Source organism: Chiloscyllium plagiosum, unplaced genomic scaffold (assembly GCF_037043375.1).
Source record: "Chiloscyllium plagiosum isolate Xiang-an unplaced genomic scaffold, Cpla_swu_hap1 HiC_scaffold_25, whole genome shotgun sequence".
NCBI lineage: Eukaryota > Metazoa > Chordata > Chondrichthyes > Orectolobiformes > Hemiscylliidae > Chiloscyllium > Chiloscyllium plagiosum.
This window is the reverse complement of record NW_028270163.1, coordinates 45058343-45079038: the sequence shown is the minus strand read 5'-3', so window position 1 is coordinate 45079038 and position 20696 is coordinate 45058343. Positions and strand designations below refer to the sequence as shown.

General features: G+C 39.2%; 1 protein-coding gene across 3 annotated transcripts in view; it reads left to right on the top strand.

Moving 5' to 3' along the window:
- The first annotated feature begins 2481 nt into the window (after positions 1 to 2481).
- map2k6 (mitogen-activated protein kinase kinase 6) overlaps positions 2482 to 20696 on the top strand; it is a 133297-nt gene continuing 115082 nt past the window's right edge. For 2 of the 3 annotated variants that reach the window (XM_088000680.1, XM_088000681.1), the window contains exon 1: positions 2482 to 2755. In XM_088000680.1, the coding sequence (XP_087856806.1) occupies positions 2732 to 2755 (24 nt within the window). In that variant the 5' untranslated portion in view covers positions 2482 to 2731. Of the gene's footprint in view, positions 2756 to 4374; positions 4435 to 20696 lie in introns of all 3 variants that reach the window. The other variant, XM_043714914.2, reaches the window with a different exon arrangement.

Genomic DNA, 20696 nt, shown 5'->3' with positions numbered 1-20696 from the left:
CCTTAAAGGCATATCACACGTATTTGCTGAGTATTTTACAAAAATTTCTTGAGAGTTTTTGCCTCTACCAACCCTCTCAGAAGTGAGCTGATGTTCCTCAGGATCAGGTCCCTACTACCTTCTGGGTGAAAAATGTGACCGCAGTCTCATTACCCAATGCTGTCACACAGTACACTGCCAATGGTCTGTCCTGAAAAACATTCAAAAATAGCCAAATGGAGAAACAAATGAAAAGTTACCACACTTTGTAAATCTGGGAGTGGACCTTTTATTTCTGAATGACTATGTGGCATTTTCAGATTGTGATTTCCTGAGGATATTTCTGCAAACACAGCCTTCGACATTTTTTGTGGTTACTGTCACGAGTTGCCCATGTTGAATTACATTTCGAATACAGGGAAAAAAAACAATCGAATTAAATCCAACTAAATGACTGCACTTTAATTTTTTTAGATAACATTTCAACTGGGAACAGAATTCAATAGCCTTTCATTTTCCGCAGTTCAGGTTTAGTGACATGATTGTGTTTTACTTTGCAATGGCTGTACTTATGTAAACGTTTCCAAAATGAATCTCTTGCAAGAGAATTTTTTGCTGAGCTTTGTTTAAAAATTGTTTTATTTCTCAGCTATAGCAGTGTGACACCACTGTGTGGTGATAGCTCACAGCCTCTTTAGATAAGTAGTTGCATTGAAGTGGAGCAATTCACTTGTAACTTTATTTTCCTGTGCGCATGGAAATATGATAATAAATCAGTGTAGGTAAGCATTAGTGCAGTTTTCGGTATTCAATTTAATTGGGAAAATAAGATTTTCTGAGATGCTGCGTAAATCTCACCTCGAGTCAGGTACAAGGTCTGCTAATACTGTGACTATGAATAACTGGGGATATTTTATAGCTACTGTACCTACCCATATTAAATAAATTGCTAAATTATGCAAGTGAAGATTGATCTAGCGTTGTCCATTATCTGACACTACTAACACATTTAATAATTACTGTAATTAAACTTTTAGTGAGAATAATATATTGGTTCAAAAGGTTTCCCCTTCTTTCTCACACCTCAGTTTCCCAGCTTGGTTCCTGGACGCCGTGTGAGATTCAGAACAGACCCTCTAATTTCAGAATCGTGAACAGATTTGTTGAGAACTTCGTGTGCCAGACCAATCAGTGGAAAACTCTCAAATAATCCCTCAAATAAAAGTTTATTTTAATGACATAATTAAAATACATTTGTACCACTAAGTGGACTTGTTTAATAAAAATCTTAATGGAATAAAATGGTATGTCATGACTAGAGTTCTTTTCCAATCTTAATTTTGCTTATAAAGTAGGCAAGTCAGTGAATGTGTTTAATTGTGGTTATTAGTCAGCTATTATGTCACTACACAAGCGCCATATTGGAGATTTATTGAAGATCATTTTAGTTTCACTCTTGCGGTTGAAAAGGTGCAGTGTGTGTGTAAAAGCTCTAATATTGGCTTTGATTTAACTAAACCATTGTCATGGCAACAACTTAGGTTGTGCTGTTTTCTTCTTTACTGGTCCTTTGGAATTTTGCTTTTTAAATGCAATCTGTAAATGGGGACAAATAGCTACCATGCTGGCCAGGCTGAATATTAGCTACAACCAGTTTTCAGCTCTGTTGGAAAAACAAACACGCAACAGCAAAATGAGAATAATCGCATATTTTAACCCTTGCTGCATGGATGATTCCAAAAATTCATTTTTGCAATGGATTGGAATTACATCGCCAGCAGACCAGATAACATAGCACATTAAATTCACAGAAAAATGGCTCATTTCTGCCTCACCCTTCAGATCTTGCAAAAGAAATTGATCTATCAAGCGTTTATTTATGTCAAGCTTTCTTTAACAAGAGACCCTGACACCACACCGGAGAATTTGCAATGGTTGTTTATTTTTCTTAAACGCACTTTTCCATGTAAAATGCAATACTAAGCAGTGCAACAAAGAAACACAGTACTCAACCTACTGGTACACTGCCACTGAAATAATAAATGAGTAAACAGCAACATGTACCGGCCTGGGCACCCTGTCCCGAACTGCACGGTATGAAACCAAACCCTGCACAAGTGTCTGTGTAAAGTAACAAAACGCACGGGATTGAAATAACACTAGCAATTGAAATGAGTACAGTTGACATTTATGAACTACTTATGCCTCTGTGCTGAGGTCTGAACTCTGGACTGGATTGTGTTTGGCATCTCCTGCATTCCCAGGCAACAACACTATATTGAAATGTTAACTGGTGCATTTTTTTTTATTAAAGAACATTTTGCAAAGTAACGTGCAACAGCTCCAAGTATATTGCATGAAAGATTCTTCCCGGGTTTGAAATAAAGTTCTTTCAAAATATAGACTACAATTCCCACAATGCTTTCTTCTCCAGCAGGAAGAACGTGATGACACGCTGAGAAGTTTGGAGCTGGTGAACTCAGCTCCGGCCGATCATGTAGCTGCAGCTCCGTAATTACCGAACAGCTTTTTGCATTTGCAAATCTTCCGCTGCTTGCAGCTTGCTTCCGAGTTATGCAAACGGCCATTCCCTCTGCATAGCTCGCAGCTGCAAAAAAATCGCTCAGGATTCCCAGGTGGATGAAAATTGGGAAGCAGCAAGCTTTTGCATCTTTGTTGCAAAGCTGAAAAGGCAAAGTCTTTTGTGATCCCCTCCCCCTCCCCTCCCAGCAGGGGGAAAAAAAAGAAAAAAATGTCGCTGTCAAAAGGAGGTAAGGTTTGCACAGATATATGGAGAGATATTTGGGTAGAATGCAAAAAGACCTGTGCTTAATGCAAAATGCATTGGTGCACCTTGAGCTTTGCAATGTCAGTGCTAAGTTTCAAGGCTTGCAGAGCTGATTGCATTTCCTGTTTTAGCTGAACACACTGAATTTGCATTTTGCAGACAGAGGATCCTAAGGCTGGGTTTTGCTGTTCAGCTGGTCACTGACGTATTTGCATTCCGATTACTAAGCTCAGGGTGCTTTTTTGCAAACAGATCGAGGTGCTAATATATTACGTAAAGGGGGTCAGTGTTTAAATGCGTTGAATCCATGAGAAACTGCACGCCACTGTAATTTGCATTGAAAGCATTTCTTTTAAACACGATTTAAATGTATTAACTTCTTACAAACATGCAGTCCGTCGAAACAAAAAGTCGAAATGCATGAGTCAAACAAAATTGCAATTAAAGTAATTTACTGATTTGCAAAAAAAATCGACCAACACTTACGTTTCAGTTGAAATATATAACGCTATCAATAATATATTTGCATATCGAATTCTAAACTAGGCTAGAAGTGTCTCTTTATCGATTGCATTAATATTAGTGATTATTCGTCACTTGCAACACTCTGGCATGGATGTTGTAGAGAAACAATCACATTTTAAAAAACAAGATTCTAATATTAGAGTTCGGCTCTCTCAAACATGGAAAAATTGTCATGTCTGTGTGAATTGACCATTTATCGCCTGCAACTCACAAAGGCTGGAGGCATCTGTCGCCGCCAGCAATTCAATGACACAACCCCCCTCCATGGCTCGCACTGGAACTCTGTTGGTGGCCCATTCAGAATCGCAGCCCCTGGACACCTTTCAGTGACTCTTTTATTTTTTGAAAAAGAAACCTTTTAGCCACAAGTCATCTTTGGAAGGAGCGCTTGCTTTGAATAATTACCCGCATCCATAAACAAATCCCACCACCTCTTTATTCATTTGTGCTTAGGATGTTAGTGAGGGGAGTGAACAAGGTTCTATTGTTTTTATTTGAAATGTTCGCTGAAAACTCCAAATGAGAGGTGGGGTACAGCACCTTTTACACAAGCAATGTCGTATTTAGCCCATGTCCAGACTGTAATAGTCTGATCGTCTTCGTTGGCAACTTGTGCATTATCTTTCAATTGAAGTTCAGTGCCAGATTTTATCAGCTTCGGCATTTATGGGACTTTTGCTTCAAGTCCATTGAATTATGTGAACCCATGGAAAGGATGACGATGACATATTTCCTAGTTACTGTTTTACGTACTTTAGTATGGGTTATGTCCCCCGCCTCTTTTTATTTACTTCAATTCCCTTTTGGATTCCATTTATTACTACGTGACTGAGTCTATTGTGTTGACAGTCTATGACTTTGGATCATTCGAACGAGGCAGTCCTGTCCCAATTGGAGTAGACTCAACACCATGTCTTAGACTTAAAGACGGAATTATCAATACTGGGAAATGTTTATGATCATTAGGAATTACAACATTTTCAGAACTATCTTAGATATTAAATTGTTTATTAAAACGATCGTGAAATTTGTAACACGACCTCTGTCCTATCTATTTGCACCTGTGTTTTTCACATCCACAGGATATCCTAATCCATGACACAGCCAACTAGACAATGCCGGAGTGTAGTAGTGTTGTTCAGGTAGGCAAACAGTTCAGCCAGTTTTGCACAGCAAGTTCCTGTGACAACAGCGGGATAAATGATCAGATAATTGGTTTTGATGATCATGGTTGAGGAATTAAATTTGACGAGTAAGTTTTGTTTTAATAGTTTTTTGTTGAATTGGGTAATTTAGGTGATTGTATTTTCCAATCATGTAATTTGTAGTGACATCATTGACACAAAAGGAATTGGAAGGTGTGAGCTGTAGGGAGAGGCTGAATAGGCTGGGGATATTTTCCCAGGATTGTCGGAGGCTGAGGGGTGACCTTATAGAGGTTTATACAATCATGAGGGGCATGGATAGGGGAATAGTCAAGATTTTTTCCCTGGGGTGGGGGAGTCCAAACCTAGAGGACATAGGTCTAAGGTGAGAAGGGAAAGATTTAAAAGGGTCCTAAGGGGCAACTTTTTCATGCAGAGGGTGGTATGTGTATGGAATGAGCTGCCATAGGTAGTGGTGGAGGCTGGTACAATTACAACATTTAAAAGGCATCTGGATGGGTATAAGAATAGGAAGGGTTCAGAGGTATATGGGCCAAATGCTGACAAATGGGACTAAATTAATTTAGGATGTCTGGTTGGCATGAATAAGTTGGACTGAAGGGTCTGTTTCCATGCTGTACAACTCTATGACTCTAAACATAGAAAATGCTGGAGAAACTCAGCAGGTCTGGTGGCATCTATGAGGGAGAGAGAGAGACATGCACAGACACAGTTCATGTTTCAAGTTGGTCTGACTCTTCAGGTTTTCAGCATCAACTGTATTTTTCCTTTATTGAAGTGACATCTTTGAGCCTGATGCATACCCACAGTGGGAAATGGATCCAGGTGTTGTGCATATTCAGTGAAGTAGCTGATGGAAATGAGTTTGTAACATAATATAGTGAGGAAACAGAATACATTTAAACATGGTTGAATAATTCTAGGTTTTACTAAAAATTCTAATTAACATGAATAACATTTTTATTTCTATGCCACATTAACCTTATATTTTAGCCAAAGATTGCAGCATTAGGAAAATGAATGGCTTATTAAATTATATTTAGTTAAGGAAAGTGATGATTGACACTAATTTGGTTTTCTCAATTAGTAAAACCACTGAGGATATTTGTACTTCAGATCTAATGTAAAATAACTACAAACAGCTTGTGTTAATTATAATTTTTGTCACACTATATTTGAAGGAGTCCTAATGATGAGTTCCTGGAAATGATTATTTAATTTCTTTTCTGTGCATATGAGGCAATTTTTGCACCAAAATGAGCTAAAGCTGAAATCTATTTGTCATGTACTTCTAGGTCATTGCCTCTCTTCTGCCCTCTGTAGTAGCACTTGGAGGAATATTCTCCCAGTAAAATTTTTTGTTTCATAATTTATAATTGTACTGAATACAATGATTGAAATATTGTAAAATTTCATAAGTTGGACTTTATTTCTATAAAGGTTAAGATGAGAACTAAAATCCTTCAGGCAAATCTTATTGAAATGAGCTGTCAATAAGAGGCCGTGTTGTGTGTATCCATGGTGAGGGAACATGCAACTTAATGGTGCAGGCAGTGGGTGGTTTAGCTGTTATCATCATGTTATAGCTCCTTCAGATGTTAGTACTGTACTCCTTTCAGTCCTCTTATTTAAACACCGGTTTATGTTTGAAGGTCTTAACATGGCTTTTTAAACCAATTAAGTGAGTTTTCAACGATCAAGTCGCATCAAGCCTGTGCATGTGGTTCTGATAATGAAGACTTTGGAAAGTTGAGATTGCTTAGCATTGGACTAATAGCCAGAAAGTTTTAAGACTTGTTAGTAACTGAGCTTGCTCAAAATGAGGCGGTCCTGTCTGCTATGTTTGGTAACACAAACTAGTTAATATAATCAAAATTAATCCAATGAAAATCCCACTATTTTTGGACATCTCTTTTAAGTTTCAGTTTCAAATCCTCAGTAAACTAGAGGTGTTCATTTTTCGTTTTGATATTTAGGCTCTTGGATTATACATGAAACGAGCCCATTTAGTGGTCGATATGTTTTCTAGTTCCTCTAATTTCAGAACATTTAGAAATACTTTTTTTAGGTTCATACTTCCAGAAGCTCCAAGCTTTAATTTCCTGCCACAAAATCATAAATTGCTGGAGAAACTGAGGAGGTCAAGCAGCATCTGTGGAGAGAAAGTGGAGTTAACGTTTCCAGCTGGAGCTGGAGAAAAGTCAGTAGACCCAAAACGTTAACTCCACTTTCTCTCCACAGATGCTGCCTGACCTGCTCAGTTTCGCCAGCAATTTCTGATTTTTGTTTTTTATTCTCAGCATTCTTTGGTTTATTTTGGTTTAATTTCCTGCTGCTGTTTATTTGGCTGATGCATGACGCCTGAATACAATTGACAGTGAAGTGGATACCATTTTCATAGAGATGTACAGCATGGAAACAGACCCTTCGGTCCAACCCGTCCATGCCGACCAGATATCCCAACCCAATCTAGTTCCACCTGCCAGCACCTGGCCCATATCCTTCTAAACCCTTCCTATTTATATACCCATCCAAATGCCTTTTAAATGTTGCAATTGTACTAGCCGCAACCACTTCCTCTGGCAGCTCATTCCATACACGTACCACCCTCTGTGTAAAAAAGGTTGCCCCTGAGGTCTCTTTTATATCTTTCCCCTCTCACCTAAACGTATGCCCTTTAGTTCTGGATTCCCCAACCCCAGGGAAGAAAGACTTTGTCTATTTACCCTATCTATGCCCCTCATGATTTTATAAATCTCTATAAGGTCACCCCTCATCTTCCGACGCTCAGGGAAAACAGCCCTAGCCTCTCAAATCCTCCAACCCTGGCAATATCCTTGTAAATCTTTTCTGAACCCTTTCAAGTTTCACAACATCTTTCCAATAGGAAGGAGACCAGAATTGCACACAGTATTCCAAAAGTGGCCAAACTAATGTCTTGTACAGCCGCAACATGACCTCCCAACTCTTTTACTCAGTGCTCTGACCAATAAAGGAAAAAATACCAAAAGTCTTCTTCACTATCCTATCTACCTGCGACTCCACTTTCAAGGAGCTATGAATTTCCACTCCAAGGTCTCTTTGTTCAGCAACACTCCCTGGGACCTTACCATTACCATTAAGTGTATAAGTCCTGCTAAGATTTGCTTTCCTAATATGCAGCACCTCACATTTATCTGAATTAAATGCCATCTGCCATTCCTCAGCCCATTGGCCTATCTGATCAAGATCCTGTTGTAATCTGAGGTAACCTTCTTCGCTGTCCACTACACCTCCAATTTTGGTGTCATCTGCAAACTTACTAACTATACCTGTTATACTCACATCCAAATCATTTATATAAATGATGAAAAGTAGAGGACCCAGCACCAATCCTTGTGGCACTCCACTGGTCACAGGCCTCCAGTCTGAAAAACAACCCTCCACCACCACCCTCTGTCTTCTACTTTGAGCCATTTCTGTATCCAAAGGGGTCTGAGTAGTCTGGCAGTCATTTCCGGGATGTCTTTGATGTAGGAGAGTGGCCCAGGTTTCTGGACGTGTTTTGTCTGATTGTTGGATTTGTTGCTCAGAAATGGGCGGACTGTGTTCATTGGCATAGTAGCCCACAATCCTACCAACACGCTAAAACAGCAGCTAATAAACTTGAAAGACCCTATACAGACAACAAGCAAAACTAATGTCATTTACAAAATACCTTGCAAGAACTATAACAAACACAACATTGGACAAACAGGCAGAAAGCTAGCCACCAGGACACTCTCACTAGTATCCTTACATACAGATGAGCAAGGACACCACTTCGACTGGGACAACACATCCATCCTAGGACAAGCCAAACAGAGACACGCACGAGAATTCCTAGAAGCATGGCATTCCAAATGGAACTCTATCAACAAACACATTGACTTGGATCCCATTTACCACCCCCTGAGAAAAGAACAGGAAATGACATCACAATAGGAAACTATGCCACCACAGGAAATTACATCACCAATCGTAGGAAACTCAAACATATAAATAGAAAGTGGGATACACCACCAGTGCTTCATTCAGAGGCACACTGAAGATGTTACTTGTAAGGTGATGAAACGTCGTAAAATGAACCTTCTAGCTCAGCGAGCAAACCTACGTCCAGAATATCAACACTGTACAGGTGGTCCCCGATTTACAAGCAGCTGAGTTATGAACCTTGTCCTTAAAGAATAGCTTCCCATGCAGGGGTGTATTCAGTTTAATTTTCATGATCTGACCTTCAAACATGTATCATTTTATTTTATTGTGTTACCACTTGCATACAAGTTGGCTTAGGAATGTACTTATGGATGGAACCCGTTAGCAACCTGGAGACCACCTGCATATGACTTAAAAGCAGATATCTTCAATATAAGCAAGGAGAAGTGGTCAAATTGAATATTTAGAATGCAAATTGAATACATAGACTATATAATTGCAGCACTCTGACCTACCACAATGTTGCTGTTCTCTTTCCTAATGTCCTGCAATGATTGTGTGGTCTTATTTTAAAGAATATTCCTACTAAGTGCTGTACTGTCCACGTTGTGTTTTTGGATAGAAAATTTGGGCCTTACTACTTGTTTAAAAATTGGCACTATAAGACAACACAGCGAAACTTTTCAACTGGTTCAGTCCAATTTAAAACTGAATACAAGTATAATGCACACTGTTATGATGTAAAATAAAATGATTACAAGTGGGCTAATGTTTCCCTGTACAAGTGGGAATGAAATGATGGCAATGTGCATAATATCACAAACGTAATGGTGTTGATTAGAATCGCAGTGACAGTACTGTAACATTTAGCATGTTTTAAACTAGAGTTAGATTATCTCATACTAACATTTTCTGACCGTCAAATCAGTAACACTTTTCGTCCATTATTAAAAAGAAAGTCCATTAGCCCAGCCAGCCTTTTCATTCAGTTTCGTATAAAATCTAGCCATCCTGAACTTTATTTGCTGACAGAAATTTGTGTAGTTCCTTTTTGAGTCATGTTGTATTTGTGTGTCTGCCTCACTGGTTCAGGTGACCTGTGTGATTATCATCCTCATCCTAAAATAGCATTGCCTGACTTTGTTTTCTTCACCCTCCCTCAATTTGAAACAATAACTTGAATTTTTGTGAAATTATGTGAACCTGTGTCTTTGAAACCTGAATAATCTGAAATACGTCCAATAAATTGATGCTACAACATCTTAATCACAGCAGTTCAATTACAATTTCTATATAAATCAGTTTTTGCTATTGACTTCTAAAATACAGATTTGAATGTGTCAGAATTAAATCTGGAACTCATCTTTTATAAGTTAAATGAACTTTACATTTCTAGCAACATTTTCAAAAATTGAACGGAATTGTTCATTGTTTATCCCCAGATAAGAGTCAACGGTATTGTGATGGGTTTGAAGTTACATGTGTGCCAGGATAGCAGATTTCCTTCTCTAAGGGCATTAATGAACTAGATGGTTTTCTACAACATTTGACACATTATGTCCATTTCCATTAGGCTAGCTTTTCATTTCATCTTTTTTCTTGAATTCACATTCAAAGCTATGTTCCCCTGGACATCAGCCTGTGGATCAGGGGTATAATCCAGTGATATTACCACTCCACCACCCACTTGATGCTCATTATAGAATTGATTTAAATACAGTGTCTAGCATTTGGAATATTAGACAGTGAAATATTTGGAAGCTCATAACATTGAGTTTAATAATATGTGCATTCATTTATTTCTCGATTTGTATGCTTATCAAATCAGCCAAGTGTGTTGGTGGTTCTAGGTTCATGTAGAGGTGACACTACTATTTTCAGGTTTTTTTGGGTGTTGAAACTGTTCCCAGTCATGCAGGCCTAAAATTTTAAAAAGCCGAAACTTGAATGTCCTCATTTGAACTTGTCCAATGTAACCTGTGATAGAAAGTGTAAATTATATGTCATATTTTTGCATAGGATTTTGAAGTAGAGGCTGATTCAGGTTGATTACGAGAAGTCCTTTTTTTAAAAGGATGGAAGGCTGATTTGGAACAGTGACCTGAATAGTTCAGAAAACAGGTGGTTGCATTAGAATGTCTGAGAGAACCCTGTAGTGTTAATATAGTGTTATTTAACTAACTATTGATGAAATGTTTTTCCTGTTGGGTTTCTTGCAGATCGACTGAGCACATTAAGGCAGTTAGTTTAGTTTGATTTTAGAAGGTTTAAGGTGTTGATTCTGAACTGAACTCCCAGTTTCTGAAGAGAACAGTTTTTCTCTTAATGGGTGAGCAACCATTTTTATCCAGATTAGAGTGGTGCTGGAAAAGCATAACAGGTCAGGCAGCATCCGAGGAGCAGGAAAATCGACGTTTCGGGCAAAAGCCCTTCATCGATTTTCCTGCTCCTCTGATGCTGCCTGACCTGCTGTGCTTTTCCAGCACCACTCTAATGTTGACTCTGATCTCCAGCATCTGCAGGCCTCACTTTCACCTAACCTTTTTTAATCCCTCAGTACTGTTCTGAGGAACCAGCTAGCTCACCAAGAGTGATCTAGTCTGTGGAGCTTCCAAGCCTGGAGAGTTTATCGAGAAATCTTCAAATAGTTAGAATTGAAAATATTAGATCTTCAGAACAGTGAAATATTTATGCTAACAGATGCAGAAAGAATTGTAAATTAAAAAAAAAATCAACAGTGCAAGGGGAAGAAAATTGGAAAGCATCAATTAATTAAGGATATTAAAAATCTGATATAGGAATGATATTTCCTTGGCATCAAATCTCTGTTACAGAGCTGTTGGAAAATGGTTGAAACTTTGTTTTCATGTTTATGTTAAGAGTTCTCTACTTGTCGTAATGTTATGTTCTGTTGTTAAAGAACATTTTCAGCCTTGTGTGAATATATTTCAGGAATTAACTGCCACTGTAACCAGCAGCAAAGATTCAACATATGATCTACCGATCCACAATCGTACTGGGATCAGATGTCTATTATTGCCATCAACTGATGTGGGGAGGTTGGGGTGGGGTAGATGGAATTATAATAACCTTTCATTTAAAGTCATGTGACTGCCATCATACTTGGCTTTTTGTCTTAAACTGTACTTCATATTTTTCTTCTATCAATGTTTTTGAAAGCTTTGTTTCTTGCTGGATCATGTGACCTGTTACAGTATCCTTCACAGTGAATCTGGAAAGTGAGTTCTAATCTGTTCTTGCCTGATATTCATATTGACATGCTTTCAGCTCTGGGACTGGACAAATAGGAGCAGGAATTTGGCTTTTCCAAACCCAGGGACGCTAAGCCCACAGGTAGAGCTGCTTGCTTTACCATTTTCACCCTAACGATTAGTCCCCCTCCCATAGGCTAACTCGGCATAGCCAGGGAATTGTCTCTGCCAGACTTCTGGCTACAAGACTCAGTTTAAAGAGAAATTGGGTCATGCATTAGTCAAAAAGTACATCTTTGTAATAAAATATAAATAGACTGAAAAGATCCCATAAAATGTGTACCACAAAATGACAATGATACTCGGTGCAATTACTCTCCAGAGGAAGCTGTTCTTGGCTATTTTAGCTATTAAGTCTGTCTGAATATTCACAGTGATTCTTCCTCCTTTCATGACTCCTTTCATCTGTACAAACAGTCTACAATTTTAACTTCTCCCTACTATGAAGTCCCCTGCTTCAAAAAGACCACCATCATCCCAGTGCTAAAGAAAGAACATGCAGCGTGCCTGAATGACTACTGCCCAACAATGACACTGTTGACTCTGATCTCCATAATTGTGAAGTTCTTTAAGAAGTTAGCCATGGCTCTCATCAACTCCACTCTCCCAGATTGACTTGATACCTTGCAATTCGTCTACTAGTGCAACAGGTCCACAGCAAATACCATCTTTCTGACCCTGCACTCATCCCTGGAACATGTGGATAACAAGGATACCTATGTCAGACTCCTTGTCTTGACTACTGCTTCACCTTCAACACCATAATTCCGGTCAAAGTGTGGCACTGGAAAAGCGCAGCAGGTCAGGCAACATCCAAGGAGCAGGAGAGTCGACATTTCAGGGCATATTGTGGGGCTTGTGTCTGAAGCATTGACTCTCCTGCTCCTCGGATGTTGCCTGATCTGCTCTGCTTTTCCAGCGCAACACTTTTTGAGTCTGATCTCCAGCATCTGCAGTCCTCACTTTCTCTCACATCGTAATTCCAAACAAACCTATCTCTAAACTCCGAGACCTAGGTTTTGGCATCCCCCCCTCTGTAACTGGGTCAGAAAGTTGAGGATCTGTACACCACAATCTGTGAGAGCACGCAACAACACCTCTTCCATGATAATCTCAACACCGGTGCCTCACAAAGCTGTGTACTCAGCCCCCTACTATGCATTCTATACACTCACCGCTGTGTGGCTAAATTCAGCTCCATCTCCACTTACAAGTTTGCTGATGATATCACTGTTATAAATTGGATCTCAAACAATGCTGAGCCAAAATACAGGTAAGAGATAGAGTGCTTAGAGGCATGATGTAAGGATAATAATGTCCCTCAACATCAGCAAAACAAGGGAACTGGTCAATGACTTCAGGAAGCGGAGTAGAGGGCACTCTCCTGTCTCCATCAATGGTGCTGAGGTGGAGATGGTTGAAAAAGGGTCAGGTTCCTGGGAGTGGCGATCACCAGCAATCTGTCCCGGTCCACTCACGTTAATGCGATGGTCAAGAAAGCACAACAATACCTCTACTTCCTCAGAAGGCTAAGGAAATTTGGCAATTCCACAAAGATTCCTGTCAATTTTTATAGATGCACTATAGAAAGCATCCTGTCTGGATGCATCATGCTGCAGTATGGCAACTGCTCTTCCCAACACTTTAAGAAACTACAGAGAGTTGTGAACACAGCCCGGTCCATCATACAAAGTGGCCTTCCATCCATGGACTCCATCTATACTTCTCAGTGCCTCAGGAAAGCAACCAATATAATCAAAGACTCCTCCCACCCCAGTTATACACACTTCTACCATCTTCCATTGGGCACAAGATATAAAAGTGTGAATACATGTATGAATAGATTCAAGAACAGCTTCTTCCCTGCTGTTATCAGACTTTTGAATGGACCTCTCAAATGTTAATGCTGATCTCTCTGTCTCTCTTTTTTTCATCTTCTCTGTGACTGTCACACTCTATTATGCACTCTGTTCTGCTACCTTAATGCACTTTATATGGTATGATCTGTCTGTATATCATGCAAAACAACAAATTTCACTGTATCTCAATACATGTGACAACAATAAATCAAATAAACTGACTTACTCGGACCTCCGTTTTAGATTGTTAATTCAATCGACAAAGGCTACCTCTGATTACATTGAGACCACTGTCAGTATCTAGCAACTTGCTTCATTAGGAGTTTAATTACAATTGGTCATTGCTTTAATCAAGAATAGAATTGCTGTCATCACATACACTTCACTAACTTTGAGGAAATTGGAATGACTTTTGCAGAAATCCTTGTTTTATCTTGCTCATGCGATTTGTTTTTTGAATTCCTAACTACTTTCTGTTCTGCTGCATTTGCATATTGTCTGCCACACAATCTGTCCTTTCCAGGTTTGGGATGATAGAATGGTTCAGATCATGTCCGTTATCTTGGTCATGCCAATTGCTGGTTCACTGAAACCTAATTTCTTGAATGATATAGGCAAGGAACTTTACTGAGCTTTCTCTGGGTCATTTTTAGCTTTCTCCATTATATTCTTGCCAAGGAAACAAAATGTTGCCAGTGCTCTTTTTTTACATGAATAACATCCACTGGCAAAAGCCTCCTACTTTTCAAAGCAACTTAAGAGTCCTAGTTCAGGATTCTTTTATGCAGGTTCAGTTGGCATTTAGGAAGGCAAATGCAATGTTAGCATTCATTTTAAGAGGGCTAGAGTACGAAAACAGGGATGGAATGCTGAGACTGTATAAGGCTCTGGTCAGATTGCATTTGGAATATTATGAGCAGTTTTGGGCTGTGTATTTAAGGAAGGATGTGCTGGCCTTGGAGGAGATCCAGAGGAGGTTCACAATAATGATCCCAGAAATGAACGGTTTATCATATGAGGAGCGGTTGAAGACTCTGCCTATGTACTCAGTGGAGTTTAGAAGGATGAAGGAGGATCTCATTGAAACTTACTGAATACTGAGAGGCCTAGATAGAGTGAATGTGGAGAGAATATTACAACTAGTGGGAGAGACGAGTACTGGAGGATACAGCCTCAGAGTGAATGGCCAACCCTTTAGAACTGAGATGAGGAAGAATTTCCTCAGGAGGAGGGTGGTGAATCTGTGGAACTTATTGCCACAGAGGCAAATCATTAAGTGTCTTTCGGACGGAGTTCAGATTAATAAGGAGATTAAGGCTTATGAGGAGAAGGCAAGAGAAGAATATTGAGAAAAATATTAGCAATGATTGAATGGTGGGGCAGACTGGGAATTTGAATTCAATGAAAATCTGTCATTAAGAGTGTAATGATGACCAAGAAACCATTGTTGATTGTTAGGAAAGACCCATCTGATCACTAATGTCCTTTTAGGGAAGGAAACTACCATCCTAACCTGGTCTGGGCTGCATGTGACTCCAGACCCACAGCAGCTGGTTGATCTTCAATGCCCTCTGGGATGGGCAACAAATGTTAGCCTAACCAGTAATGGCCTCATCCTGTGAATAAATAAAGTCCTGTATGCTACTGGGTCTTCCACTGTGAAGATTGATGCCAAGTATCTATTTAATTCTTCCACCATTTCTTTGTTTCCCATTTCAGGTAGTTCTTCTGTAATGCGATGGTTGCATTCTTGTGCAACCCTGCATTATAGAAATGTCACACCTTAGAAATCATGTTTAAAGTGTTGGCACTGTAATCACATTACAGCCAACGCATTTTAAAAGTTCACGCTTTAGAAACAGTGTCCCCAATTTGTTAATGGTGTTACAGCAAATTTGCATTAACGAAACACTCGTTATGGCAGAGCAACCTGTCCGACTTCTCCCGCCTCATTTTCCAGTGGCCCACTCTTCCCTCACTCCTACCTCTTATGTATTGAGAAAAAACACTTGCAATCTTCTTTTAGATTACTAGCTAGCTCCCTCATATTTCATCTTCTCCCCCTTTATTACTTTTTTGGTCATCCTCTGCTGGCTTTTAAAGGATTCCAATCCTTTGGCTTCCCACTAATCCGAACCACACTGTATGCTTTTTCTTTTGCTGTAATGCTGTCCCTGAATTCCCTCATTAGCCATGATTGCTTAATCCTCCCCTTAGTATGTTTCTTCTTCCTTGGGATGCATTTCTGCTGTGGTTCTTGAATTACCCCCAGAACCTTCAGCCAATGCTGCTCCACCATCTTCCCTGCCAGGCTGCCCTTCCAATCAACTCCAGCTAGCTCCTTCCTCATGCCTTTGTTGTTATCGTTACTCAATAGTAATGCCGTTGCATCTGATTCCAGCTTCTTCTCCTCAAACTGCAGGGTGAATTCTGTCATATTATGGTCACTGCTCCCTAAGATTTCCTTCATTTGAAGGTCAAGTCTGGCTCCACACCAAATCCAGAATTGCCCCTAGTGGGCTGTACCACAAGCTGCTCCACAAAAAAAAGTCTTGTAGACATTCCATGAATTCCTTCCCTTGGGCTCTGCTACCAATCTGATTTTTCCCAATCCACCTGCCTATTGAGATTCCCCCATGATTATTGTAATAGTGCCTTTCTTACGCACCTTTTCTATCTCCTGATTTATTTTCTGCCCCAGCTGGGTCAGAGTCTGGTGTATTGGGCTCTCTGGGAGTGTTAATGGTAGGTTGGGGGATCACGTTAAACATTATTCTGAGGAAGGGTCAGTTGACCTGAAACGTTAACTCAATTCACTCCACAGATGTTTCCAGATCAGTGGAGCTTTTCCAACCATTTCTGTTTTTGTCTGTAACATTTCCTGAGTTTACTTAACTGCAGCTGATCCCTGTGAATTGTTTAAAAGATATTTTCCGGGCTAGGGAAATTGCCCTGTAGAATCTTCAATTTCCTGGGTTATTCCCTCAGAGTCTGTGCTGTTGGGGATTCCACAGAATCCACACACTCAACTCCCATCCATTCTGCAGAAACAGGTATTTGGCAATTGGAAGATCTAGGCCTTGTGTCTACGTGCATCCTTGCATGTGATAAAGGGAAAATATCCCTCTGCCTTTAAAGGTAAAAAAGAATATGTTGTCACATTGCATAGATTCCAGATTAGACAGACAGTGTATCTTTTAAGACAGTTACTTGACATCACAACACATGATGTTCCTGTGTTTAGATACCCACCTCACCATGAGTAAGGTTCTCAGTACAATGGAGTCAGTGTGTTCAGTCAGACATTATGCATATGTAACGTAAGGTAACATCAGTAAGCATAGAACAAAGACCATGCATAAGTCTCTGAAATTAACGTAAATAATTAGTGTTGTTAATGAACTTCAAGACATCGTCCTCACAAAGGACCAAGCCTTCATTACATCAGCTAGAGGGCAGCACTGAGACCATATCATGTTGGTAGTGGGATCTGATACGACAAGCTTTGCAAGACAGAGCTCTAACAGTCTGATTGCATTTTCTCTGTTTTTAAATGACATTTCACTAAAGGAGCCCTAGGTTCTGTCATGTGTAGCTAAAAATTTAAGTGGATTTCAAGAAAGATTTGTGTTTTGGCATTTATAAGGAATTGAATTTCAGTAAAATTGCTGCATTTGCTTTGAGACTTCTGAGTTTGCAATTGTTGCAAAATGAAATTGAGAACATCGTGAGCAAGTGGGAAAGAGAGATTGAATGAATCATAAACCTACCAGGATAGTAGTAGGCAGATGGAGCCATGTCTGTGGCTTATTTTGTCAAATTACAGTGATATTCAATTCCATTCTGATCTGTCTCCAGTTGTCTAGACCACATGGTTCATACTGATTTACTGCAAGCTAGCAAATTTTATTGCAGCTTTGTTTCAGATTACCCAGCAATTACTGAACCCAAAATGTTTCAGATTTTGTTTTTGTTCTCAATTTTCTTTTCAAGGCCACAATGCCACCAGAAGGCATCCTGTCCCCAGGTTTCTTGTACATCTGTGAACTGAGATACGAACTGCCCATTTGTTGCCTTTCTTAGTGTTTATTGAATATGCATACATGAAGACTTTAACTTCAACATAGGCCACATTTGTAGTCTCTTGCTGAATAGTTTTGAAAGAATGAAAACATCACAATAGCACTGCTAATATTTTTTATGATTGCTCCATATCCTCTGTGATTGTATGGGCTTTCATAATTTAAGCTTTTTCCAACAGTACTTGTACAACTGCAAAACCTGATATCACCTTTATTTTTTTATTCCTGTCTACACCACAGGTCTTTCCCATTTGCCCTTTCTGATACTGGAACTTAATACAGTGAAGTGCCCACAAAACATGAAGCCTCCCACAGTCAATTGTCAAATACAAGTTCAGATTACTTGAGATTGAGCCTGATGGCATGTTAATGATTTTCTTTCTCTTCTGTTTTCTCCTGTCTTCAGATTTCTTTTTCAGCAATGGCATCTGTTTTGATCTTTGCTTTTGATTTTCTTCTGAATTTGTAAGGAATAAACAGTATCTGGGATGGGTTTTTAGACAGCGATGGACTTTTTCAAGTTCTGTTTTCTGTTCTAAAATGCAAACATCCTGCTGAATGAATTGTTCTCTGGTTCCTAATCAGAGAGTGAACAGTTGGTTGTCAGGAGGCCAACTATGTAAGATGTATAACTGGTGATTCACACCTCCTGATATCAAGTCATAGCAAATGTGTGAGAGGTAAGATCGAAGGCTCTCTTCCCAATGTACTGTAAATATATCCTGGCCGCAGTGTGGTTCCTTTTTCATCTGCCAACTGCATTTCTCACAGGCATCCGCTCTGTAGCCACCATCAGCCACGAATAGCAGGGAGTCTGTGATTGGACATTAATTGAAATGTAAGGAGCAAAAGAAACCATAATAACTAGTTATAAGCTAGGATAGCTATCAATCAATGCATGACTTTCTGTTGATAATGTTTATCTGTTGTCAAAATATGGCCAGTGCTGTGCCGGTTCATTCAGTAACAGCATTTCTTTGAGTCTGTCTGTGACAGACAGGATTGTAATTATCTTTGTGTAACAAGCCCCATCATTTCCTGCTGGATCTACTTTGAGAGGAAAAGGCTTCAAATTTCTTAACGTGTATACATAGTTGAAATTGAGATGATGAACTCACTCTTTTTCATGTTTCATTTTAAATATGATGTAGTGGTTAGTTTACAAAATTGCTATTTTAGATTAAACAAATGTAATAAAACAAAATCACATGGTTTAGCTTATTTTTAACAATGGTTTTTAAATTGTGGCATGTTCACACACTTACTGTGTTAAAGCTCTTTCTAAGTGTGGCATTTAATGGGCATTAGCCTTCACTAAATAAACAGAAACTGATTAGCAGCGCAATGGTTATTACTCACACCCTAAGAGTTCAGCAAGTTTGTTGTTCCACTTTTTAATACATGACTTCTTGTGATTTGTTGTACTAAGAGTAGGATTTAGATCTAGTTTTAAATTGGTATGTTAGTATGACAGGTTGTCATCTGTATTGTTTTAGAGCTATTCGTGACGAGAATATAAATTGTGTTAGTACGTTGAATATAGTATTACTACTTCTATTATGTTCTTTAGGAGCCAAAAAAACTACTGTTTACTTTTTAAACTTGTAATATTGTTTGTGATAATAGGATAAAGTCAGAATATTTCTGTATTTAAGCAAGGAATCGCGATAATGCAATTTGAACAGACAGACTCAAAGAAATACTTTATATTTTCTTTTTTGGAATTATTAATTTGACATTTTTGTATATAACAAATGGGTTACTGCCTCGATTTTCTTTCCTTTGTCCAGTCTGGGGAGGCTTATTTTTTTGAAGGCCACTTGTATTTTAAATTGTTAATCAGAACTACAACTCCAGAACATTCATTATTTTCTTGCTGTGAGTATATCACACTTCTCCACCCAGTTCAGCGTAAACTTTCTCATTTAGCTATGACATATCATGCCTAGTTATTACTTTAAGAGGATTTCTGAAACATCAAAGCAAAATGAGCCTGACAGCTGCCTTGAAATGCCTCATAATTTGACTGATTTTAGCTCTTCCCATGTAGTGGATTTTGGTTTTGTGTTGTTTCTTTAAGGGAGCATTATCCTGCCCATTATTGAATATCATTCTCACAGACTGCGAGAGAAAGGAGATCTCTGAAAGTCAGGACCCACTGCCCAGCTTTTTATTTGCTGCTTGCTATTGTTGGAACTCCCACTTTGTCCCAAGAAGAGATCTTTTGATCTTAGTAGTATCTTCTTCTTGGAGAGTTGCTGACTGGAGTGGACTGTTTTGAAACTTTTCTTGTGGATTGAAAGCTCCTCTTGCTGCGTCAGCAAACCTGTGTTGGTACTCTATGGCTGGGCCAAGCTGGCTCTGATGTGGAGCTTTCCAGCTACAAGAAGAAAGGACGAGAGTGGCACCCTCATTCCCTTGTGGTTGCTGTCTTCCACACGTGTTGGGCTCCTTCTGTTAGAGTCCATGGGTGACTCTGGGGAAATGATCTCTCCTCTCCAATGAAAGATCTGTGTTTTGCAAGTAAAGTTCAGTCTGGCTGGTGAGCTGCACTGCTTGTGGTAATGTAAGCTCTTCTTTAGACTGCAAACATTCTGATAGGGTTTACCCTGTAACCTCACTACAGTAGTCCTGTATAATCTCTTCTTTCATGTTCCATTCTGGCAATTATTTGCTGGATAGTATAAATCATCTCCTGGTTCCTAGTTGTGAATGTTAAACTTTGGCTGGTCTATAGTTGGGTTTTGTTTTAAACTGAATTGTAAATCAAAGACTTTCATTGCATTGCTTTATGTTCCAGTTTCTTCTGTTGTGTATAACCTGGTTAGAATGGCATTGATAGTGCCTCTGTGTGTACAACAATTCACTAACTTGATCCATATCTGGCTTTTCAGTCAAGGCCTGAATCAATATGCTATCCGTTAAATCATTGGCACCAGTTAGTCTAATACATAGCCTGGTTGAAATCTTCTTTATGGTCTAAAGACTTTGGTAAAACACAAGTTTTTCCATCATTGGTGTGTACACTCTTGTAAGTGAAGACTAACAGGCTTTTTTTAAACATAACTAAA